The following is a 10,630-nucleotide window of genomic DNA, read 5'->3' as shown; positions in this document are numbered from 1 at the left end:
AGTCCCTTCTAGCTCTGGAATTCCATATTTTGGGGTGAATGATTATTTCCAACCTGAATATTGTCAGTTTGTGTGATTTGGGGATGATTAGAGTGTCTGTTGTAAGAAGAACTGCTAAAGCTCTCCCAAGGTGAGAGGCAGCATAGCATTATGAACAGAGGTCCTGTCTTGGAAGACCTCTGTCTTCTGACTCCATTGCCTGTGTGACCCTGAGCAGGTGATCTGACCTTGCTGTGCTCTCAGGTAACTTCCTGAGACTGAAAAGTTTCAGGACAGTTGTGGAACTGCATTAACAGAAGGATTTTTGAAAGCAGGAACTGTCTTTTACCTTTCTTTGTTATCCCCGTTGCTTAGCACAGTGCCTGGTACAGAGTAGGTGCTTAATAAATGCTGGCTGATGGTTGTCTGGCTGGTTGTCCTGATGAAATCCAAGGCCTAGGACAAAATTGGAAATAACAACAACAACCAATAATAATAATGATAAATGATAATATAATAGCTGCTGACATTATATAGTGTTTTAAAGTTTGCAAAGTGATTTATGTAAATTATTTCATTTCAATTGTGTCAATCTTATAATAATCCTATTATGTATATAAAATCAAGAAACTGTAGCTTAGTAGTGAGTCTCAGAGGCAGAATTTGAACCTAGGCCTTCCTGACTCCAGAATTCTTTCCACTATGGAATCACATAGTATGGAGTGGTATGTGACTGAATTGACAATGGTTCTTATTGGAAACTAAGCTTGGGGTGTTCTTTCCAATGACAGGTGAAGTTAACTCATGGGAGTCGTGGCTAACATCACCCTTTCCCCTTCACCCTTTTTCCTGACGGGCATCCTGGGTCTGGAAGCACAGCATGGCTGGCTCTCCATCCCTTTCTTTGCCATGTACTTGGTGGCAATTGTGGGCAACACCCTGATCCTGGCAGCAGTGCGAGTAGACTCCTCTCTACATGAGCCCATGTACCTATTCCTGTCCATGCTGGCCATCACTGAAGTGGGTGTGTCTGTCTCCACATTGCCCACTGTAATGGGTATCCTCTGGTTTGATGCCCGTGAGATAAGCTTGGGAGGCTGCCTTGCTCAGATGTTCTTTATCCACACTTTCTCCTGCATGGAGTCTGGTGTCCTACTAGCTATGAGTTATGATCGCTATGTGGCCATCTACAACCCACTGCGTTATACAACCATTCTGACTCTGCCCCGAATTGTCAGCGTGGGTTTGGGTATCACATTGAAGAGTGTGGCATTTATGGCCCCACTGCCATTCCTGCTGCAACGCCTTCCCTTCTGCCATGCCAACATCCTCTCCCATTCCTACTGCCTCCACTCAGACCTGATCCAGCTACCCTGTGCTGACACCACCATGAACAGCATCCTGGGCCTGTCCGTTGTGCTGGCTTCCTTTGGGCTAGACTCACTGCTCATAGTGTTCTCGTATGCCTTAATCCTTCGCACCGTACTGGGCATCGCCTCAAAGGAGGGGAGACTGAAGGCTCTCAATACCTGTGCCTCACACATCTGTGCTGTACTCCTATACTATGTGCCTATGATAGGAGTGTCTGTAATGCACAGAGCTGCCAAGCATGCCTCACCCATCGCCCACACTCTCATGTCCAGTGCCTACCTTTTCGTTCCCCCTGTGCTAAATCCCATCATCTATAGTGTCAAAACTAAACCAATACGTAAGGGAATACTTTCCCTCTTCTCTTACAAGAGGGTCCTGCCCTAAGGACAATTCTTGGCTAGAAGCAGAGATATTTAATCAGTGAGATGGCATGGATATAGCTCAGGGGTGGGTAATCTGTGGCCTTGGGGATTTGTTCTGTGAAGTTTGGATTCCGTCAAAGGGCCACTCTTGAGGACCTAGAGGGCTGCCTCAGAGCCACATGTTCCCCACCCCTGGAATAAGTCTTTGCTGGGCCCTGAAGGGAGAAAACAGGAAAAAACAAACAAACTTTTGCTACTACTGCAGAATGTATCATTTGGTTATAAACTGCCCCGTATGGATTGCTACTTGTTTCATGGACCAGTCTTGATTCTTCAGTCAGATTGAGAGCTCCCTAAATTGGAGGAGGGGGCAAAGTGTGTGGGGGGGCAGGGTCAAGGTTTCTGTCTCCCTCCTTCTCAGCACCTGTAAAAACATCTTAATTCATTGAAATGCAACAGAGTCCCATTTATTTGGAATTAAGTTGGGGTGGGGGAAGAGGAGGAGGGAAGAAAAGTGCTTTCAAAAACTGTAGTTTCTAACCTAGGTAGTTCTAAATAGATGCGTATTGGAGTTAGGGGAGGAATGAGGTGAGGATACTTAAGAGACCCAAGGTTGGGTCTGACTCTTGGGATTGCCAAGGCCTGAGAGTCTCTGCCTCCTGGTAGGAAGTAGGAGAAGGAAGAAGGACCCCTGTGTAGGATTTATTTTTATTTGATTTTATTCTGCACATGACAAACTCTGACAAACAGGATCATTTCCCTCTGCAGAGATCAGAAAAAGAGGGTTGCATATGAAACCAAGAATCTCTCCTCTGTTAGCTTTAAAAGAGAGGGGAAGGGAAAGGGAAAGGTAACAATGGAATAAAGCTCCCACTTCCACTATGACTACAATTCATAACTCTGTGCACCTTGTTCCCTTTGTGTGTTTGATTTATGTTTATTTTTTTACTTAGGAAAGGCTTTTTTTAAACCTTATCTCCTGCAATTAGGTCAGAGGAGGCCTGAAGGATCCTGAAGAGACCTACTAGTCATTGGAGAGGCCCTACTGGTGTCCCAGGTGCGTTTTGGGGGTCCCTGGCCCCTAGAACCTGATCTTTAAGGCTTAAGCAAATATTAAGTCACAGATGGGGCAAGTCTATTTATCTTGTTGCTGTTAGCAACAAATTAAAACCCTGAATCTAGGCTGTGAATAGGATGCTGGTCCTGGGGTCAGGAAGTTATTGTTGTTCAATCGTTTCAATTTTTTTCTGATTCTTTGTGACCCTATTTGAGATTTTCTTGGCAAAGATAGTGATTTGCCATTTCCTTCTCCAGATCATTTTACAGATGAGAAACTGAAACAAACAGGATTAAGTAACTTGTCCAGGTCAGTCAGCTGGTAAGTGTCTGGGGCTAGATTTGAACTCATGAAGACAAGTCTTCCTGGAATCAGGAAGACCTGACTTCAAATCTGACCTCAGGCACTCATTAGTTCTATGACCTGGGGGATCACCTCACCTCTGTCTCCCTCAGTTTCTCCATCTATAAAATGAGCATAATAACAGTACCCATCTTCTAGGGTTGTGAGGATCAAATGAGATAATATGTGTGAAGCACTTAGCATAGTGCCTGGCATATAAAAAGTGCTTAATAAATATTTATTTCCCTCCTGCCTAGATACCAGCCATCACCATCCACTCTATGCTCTCTAGGTTTTCAACATCCCTGTGAAAATGTGGTACCCAGAACTGAATAGAATTCTCCCAATGTGGCCAGGATAGGACATAGTAGTGAGAACTTCTACGTCTCTTATTCTGGGTGTTGGTCCCTCAACACAAGTCTAGAAGAACTTTCGCATTTGAGTTTTTTTTTTTTTTGCCAGAGGTAGGGCATGTTACACCATTGACACATTATGAACTTGGAATCACTTAAAAGACCAACATCTTTTTCATACAAAGGTCTATCTGACCCAGCAGGACTCACATAGGGTTTTGTTTACACTGCTCTGTTGCATTTAACCATGAAATATTGATGATGAGGACATATCCAGTAGATTGTATGCTTTTTTTGTGGGAAAGGATAATAGTTATAATGACTTATTCATACTTATTCAAACACCAAGCATGATGTTTTATATGCAGCATGTGCTTAATAAACAAGTTAAAGGCTTTTGAAAAAATCGACCTCTCAAGTACAAGATGGGAAAGTTTGAATAGAGAGGAGTTCTTCTGAAAAATATCTGGGGGTTTCAGTGGAGTGCAGCTTAAGATGAGCAATATGGTGGCCAAGGAAAGGAATACAATTTTAGAGTTCATTAAAAGAGGAATAGTTTCTAGGAGCAGGGCAGTGACAGTATTTCGCCCTAGTGTCACTTCTTCTAGACCATAATACTCAGTTCTGGTCACCACATTTGAGACATGGCATTAATAAATGGGGGAACCAGAGGTCGGCAATCAGGAGGGTGAAAGGCTTTGAATTCATGTCATATGAGGGTTGGTTGCAAGAACTAGGGATGCTTAGCTTAGGCAAGAGAAGATTTGAGGAGATGGAGGGGATGGTAGGTGTCTTCAAATGTTTAAAGGCTGTCACACCGCCAATAAAATCAATTTGTTCAGCTAGGCCCCAAAAGATGAACTAGGAACAGGGTATAAAAGTTGTAAAGAAGCTAATTTGACCTTAATAGAAGGAAGCTGCTCAATCATTTTATATAAAAGTAGAATAAATGTGTTTGAAAGGCATTGGAGTCCCCCTCACTGCAGAATGTCTAGATGACCACCTGTTGGATATGACGTAGAAGAGATTCTTGTTCAGGTTGGACTAGATGAACTAGTGTCAGGAGTGGGGAAACTGTGACCTTCAGGGCACATGTGGCCCTCTTGCTCCTCAACCGTGGCACTTCATAAGTTTGGATTCAGTCAAAAGGCTGAACTTGAGGACCCGAGGGCCGTAGGTTCCCTACCCCTGGACTAGTTGAACTAAGTTCCCAGGTGCTCAGAGGCCACTTCCAACTCTGTGATTCTTTTGTTCATTAATTAGAAGGCTGCTCCAATAAGTGCTGCAGTTTCCTGTCTCTACACCTTTGTCCATACATTTCCCTGCTTCTAGAATGACATCTTGCCCACTCTCCCCTTTTGAATGTCATCCATCCTTCAAGAATCAGCTGAAACGCCAACCCTTCCAGGACTTTTCCCCAAAAATCAGGGTTGTATTGATCATCGGCCCTTCCCCATTAAGAATGGATTTTTCCTTTCTTAGAGTTTTAATAACCCTTTATAAAAAGGCAGGATATGCTATAGTCCAGGAATTCTTAATCTTTTGGTATGTCATGGACCCCTTCTCAGAATGTTTTTAAATTCATAAAAAAAAATTGAATAGCAAACAAAATCAATTATATCGGAATGAAGATTTTTTTTCCACCATACACATTCATGGATCATATCTATAGACCCCTAACTGTCAAGAATCCGTGGATAGTGCAAGTTGCATTAGACATGAGTTTGGAAAGCACTGGGTAAGAATTCTTCCATTGGAGGGCACTTCCTGGCTGTGTGACCATATGCAAATCTCTTAATCTTTTCTGAGCCACATCTATGAAGTGGGATTACTAATAACTGTGGCACCTGCTTTGAAAGTTTGTTGCAATTGTTGCTAAGTATCCTGCAAACTTTAATATTATATACCAAAATAATGATCATTTAGCCTTTCCAATGGGTTTATCCTCATTTCCCCCTATATTTTAAGTTATCCATGTGCTTACTCTTTCCCCCTTCTTATTGGGATCAATAACCTTGTCTCATCTAAACTTTGTATTTCCTCCTTCTCTGTACCATATCCCACATCTACCACTTCCACCTACGATAGTCCTTTGAATTTAACAAGCGCTTAATAAATATTGGCTATATTACAATAATAAGTGATAGATAGCCTTTACATAGTACATTAAGGCTAGCAAAGCCCTTCGTATATGTTATTTCATTTGATCACAATAAGGTAAGGACTATTATTATTGCCATTTTACAAATGAAGAAACTAAGGCTGAGAGGGTTAAGTGATTTGTTCGGAGTTGCAAACAGTCTAAGACATGATTAAAACTCAAGTTTTCCTGACCCAAGTCCAGCACTCTAGCCACCGTGCCACAGAGGAGTCAAATTCCTTGGGAGGTGAGGTTGGGGATAAGATTTTTCCATAAAAACAGAATCAACTTAAGAAAGTCCTATAAGCTTTACATAATTCACATAATGATTACAAACATGGCGGGGGTTGTTGTTGCTTTTGTCAAGGGAAAGAACAACGAACTGGTCAAATACGCCAATCAATAGTACTATAAAATCAAAATTAAATGCCATTGTTCCTTTCTGTTAACAGTTCATGATCTAAATGTTTGTGGAGGAATATACTTTCAAAGGGGTCTGTTTTTAGGTTTGTTTAGAAAATCTGTTGTTCTGAAGCAAAATACAGGAATAATGGTTTTTTAAAATATATTTTTCAAAGCGCTTCAAAGGTTTAAGTTTCCAGTAGAATTCTGATCTGTGAGAGAGAGAAAAAGCATGTCACAGACAGGAGAGTGACCTGGAGATGAGAAACTACAAGGACAGCATTATTTTCCCTGCTGAATTCCCCCTGTCATCCCCTTCCTCCTCCCCCCCACCACACCCACAACAGAATAGATGAGAATAAAAAACCTTCAGGCTTACTTTTTGATTGTTAACTTCAGAAAAGGAAAAGATAGTGCCTATAGAGTAGGGAATGTTCAAAATGATGGTTGAATTTAAATAGAATTAATACTAAAATAGGAAACTCAACTGGTCTGTCACCTCAACCTGTTAGTTTGGAGGATGATTCAACCAGCTAGAAGGTCCCCAGGGAACCCAGAGCTACTGCTGCATCAGCCTGGGGAAAGCTCCCAGTCCAGGGTTCTTTTTACTGGTTGACTCAGCAGCTGTTCCCTCCTAGAGTCAGCTGGTGTGAACGAAGGGTATTGAGGGCAAACAGGAAGGAATAACCTTTACAGCAGGTTTTCTTCTCCTTTTGGCAGTTTGGTGAAGCCTCTGCACCTGTTCTCAGGATACACACACACACACAAACACACATACATGTATGTGTATGTATATATGTATATTTACAGATATATACATATATTTACACATATACACACACATATGTACATATATACACACATACACACATATATACATATATACACATACACATATATACCCTATAAAATAGAAAATACACAGGAATAAAAAGGAAACCAGTTTTTATTTAGATGGTTATCAATTTTTTTCAAAGCAAGTTCATGGATCTCAGCTTTAGAATCCCTCTTCTACAGTATATCCACCCTCTCCCAAAAGGTTCTTAAATCTTTCTTTATCTGAGGGTCACCTGGGAAAAGTGCACTATTCAACAGCTCAGTGGAACCACTAAGTGGAGCTCCTGTGATTTTCACCCTTTGCTGTCTACCACTCACATATATGTGTCATCTGCCCCTAACAGGATGTAAGTTCCTGAGGTCAAGTATTGTCTTACTTTTGTATTTCTATCCCCAGCCCATAGTGTGCCATGTGCCTGGAACATAGCAAGTACTCAATAAAGACTTTTAAAAACTGTGCTCATTCATTCATTCATTCATTCATTCATTCATTCATGCTATGCTCTCCAGTGAAAGGAAACCCTCCTCATTCAACATCATCACTTCTGTGCCTGTCTAACACTAAGAAGTTTCTCTTTACATTGAACTGTAATCTTCCTTTCTGCCACTTCCCTTCATTGCTATTTCTGGGGTTTTACAAGACAAGTGTGCTATCTCTTCTTTATGACATTCAATTTCTTGAAGACAGAAATGCTGTTCCCTCTGAGTCCAGGGTAAATATCCTCTGGGTACAGCATAGTCTCCAGGACCTTCACCATCTCAGGTACTCTCCTAGAGAAGTGTGCCAGTTTATCTTTGTCCTTCCTTAAATGTAGTAGCCAGGCCTGAGCATACTATTCCAAATGTATTCTGACCAAGGCAGAGTACAGCTGGACTATATAGCTTCCTTACTTCTGGATAATGAGTCTTCATTCCTCTCCAGGTTCCACTCCTGACTAATAATAATAGCTTACCAATATAGTGATCCAAGACAATCCCAAAGGACTAATGATGAAGCATGTTATTGCCTCCAGAGAAAGAACTGATATTGTTTGAATACAGACTGAAGCATGATTTTTTTCCACTTTTTTATTCGAGTCTTCTTGTATAAAATGACTAACATGGAAATGTTTTACATGATTGCACATCTATATCTGATTTCCTACTTTATCAGGGAAGGGGGAGGAGAAGGAAGGAGGAATAGAATTTGGAACTTGAAACTTTAAAAAATATATCTAAAAATTGTTTTAACATGTAATTAGGGAAAAACTTATATATGTATATATATTAATAATAGCTCGCATTTATGTAGCAGTTCAAGGCTTGCAGAGCATATCATCTCACTTTGTCCTCACAATAACACTGGGAGGGAAGTGTTATTAGTATCCCTGTTTTATAGATAAGGAAACTGAGGCAAACAGAGGTTAAGTCACTTGTCCTGGGTCACAATGCTGGTATCTGAGCCGGGATTTAAGCTCAGGTATTCCAGTGCCCTATCCATCACACCAGCTAGCTGTCATACTTTCTGTACCATGCCACAGCACCCTCCTTGTGCTCAAACTCATTTTACTCTGTGGAGCTTTCCTCTTATTGGTTGATTCTTCCTAGAATCTCCATTTTAGGGAAAATGCTCATTTCTTCATTCCTCTCAGGGCTTCATTCTTGATTCTTTGGACTTTCTTCACCATACCACTGAACAGGGTGCTTTCCTTCTCCCCACTCCCTCTGCCCCCAGTTCAGCTTTCTTTTATGTGTGGTATTCCTCCATTAGAATGGAAGCTTCTTTAGGTCAGAGATTGTCTTGATTTTTGATTTTATGTGTATTCCAGGGGCAGCTAGATGGCGCAGTGGGTAGAGTGCCAGGCCTAGAGTCAGGAGGACTCCTGTTCTTGCACTCAGATCGATTCTCAGTCACTTTCTACCTCTGTGACCCTGGGCAAGTCATTTAACCCTGTTTGCCTCAGTTTCCTCATATGTAAAATGATTACCCAAGTGGGGTAATAAAGAGTCAGACATGACTGAAAACAACTGACCAACAACATATGTATTCACAGCACTTAGTACAGTGCTTAGCACATAGTGAGTGCTTAATAAATGCTTGTTAACTGACTTTTTTAAAAAAATGTCACATGTTGACACATATTTAACTTGCTTTTCACCAAAAGGCTTTGGGTTTTGTTTTTGTTCAGTCTTTGTAATTTTTAGCAATGTTTTCTATATGGTTTTGTCTATTTGTTTCGCAAAACTGTAACTAGGGTGAGACAACAAGAACGTTATCTCAGGAGGATAAATTTAAAGGGTACCCAACAATATGTCTTTTAGCAGGTAGAAACAACTGTACTTAGAACCTAATTAGCAAGAATATTTAATTCAAATAAGAAACTGCCATGTTGTACATCCTTCTTCCTCATCATATCCCAGCACTATTACCTAGGCCCTAGGTGACTTCCTCTCCATATCCATCCCTATCCCCAATATGTCCTTTCAGGGTCTCTACTACACCCCCTCCAATTGAACTATAGTAGTTCCATCCTTCCTCTTCTCCAGACCTCTTTCCACCTTCCCAGTCTCTTATGTATTAACATATTTTACTTTAAACAATTAATAAATAATGTGTATTGACTGACTGACTCCAGTCCAGAATGGTCCAAGAAGGAAAGGGACTTCTAGGGTGAGAAGAAAAAGTAGGGCCCTAAACCACATCTAAGGGTTGTAAAGCCTGATGCCTTCTGTTTCCTGGGACAACATCTCCTGACATTGGCCGAAGTTCTCGAACATGGTCTCAGAAGCACACTGTCATTTTTCACTAAGTCCGTGGTTCAGTCTCTCTAAGTTTAAGGGATTAGAGATCCAGAGAAAGTGATAGATCTCCAGGAGTTGGTCTAGAAGGAACCTTTAGATTCACATCCATTGAATGTGACTATTAACAGGTCAAAAAAGTGAGATTGGCTGACCCCCACCATCTCTTCCCTCAGGCAGACTAATGGTGATTTCTTCCTTCCTTAAGGCCTTCCTATTCCCTAATTTTGTTGTTCCCCTAAGGGAGGGAAGATCATATACAAAACAGAGGTGAATAAAGGGGAAAGAGGATGAGTTAGAGACACCGCTATTCTGGCATCCACAACTAACACCTACTTGGAGTTGTCAAGGGATTCCATATGAAAGCCTCTGAAGAATAAGCGGAAATTTGTGCTAGGAAAATAGAGACCTCTGGTTTGAACTTTCTCAGACAGTGTTTTCCTAGAGGGTTGGGCTATTCAGAGAAGCCCAGCATTCAGACTCCCACCTATTATCAATTCTGATAAGACAGAAAAGAGATAATTATTTAAACATTTAATTAGAATGCTTTAAAACAAATGATGAATTTCACATATTAATCAATTCATCGGTCAGTTAGTTTTTAAAAAAAAAAATCTACTATACACCAGGCATTGTGTATGTCTTGGGAATACAAAGACAAAAATTAAGTAGTCTCCTGCCCATAAGGAGCTAAAATTTTATGGGAGGAAAAAATAACACACACACACATTAATATATACAGCTTATCAGTATTTGCACTAGATCTATGCTTTCTATGATACAGGGAAATTGCAGATGAGGAATCTCCCTCTACCAAGGTGGATCACAGAGACATACAATTTGGGAATTAGAAAGGATTTCAGTGTCCAGCAAGTAAAAGTCATAAAAAAGGATCTTCATACCAACAAATAATTGTGTAGACTTTGTCAACATCCTTTCTGAGATTTCTAGTCTTACAAATTTGTCTAGATCACTGAGACCTGCCCAGGGGTTACAAAATTGGTATATG

The 10,630-nt window shown here is 40.8% G+C and overlaps 1 protein-coding gene across 1 annotated transcript; it reads left to right on the top strand.

Moving 5' to 3' along the window:
* The first annotated feature begins 783 nt into the window (after positions 1-783).
* Positions 784-1,734, top strand: LOC118838960 (olfactory receptor 51I2-like). The gene has a single exon (XM_036746341.1). The coding sequence runs from the start codon at positions 784-786 to the stop codon at positions 1,732-1,734; it is 951 nt and encodes a 316-aa protein (XP_036602236.1).
* The last annotated feature ends 8,896 nt before the right edge of the window (positions 1,735-10,630 follow it).

The sequence above is a fragment of the Trichosurus vulpecula genome, chromosome 2 (assembly GCF_011100635.1).
Source record: "Trichosurus vulpecula isolate mTriVul1 chromosome 2, mTriVul1.pri, whole genome shotgun sequence".
NCBI lineage: Eukaryota > Metazoa > Chordata > Mammalia > Diprotodontia > Phalangeridae > Trichosurus > Trichosurus vulpecula.
This window is presented reverse-complemented; position numbering and strand designations above follow the sequence as displayed.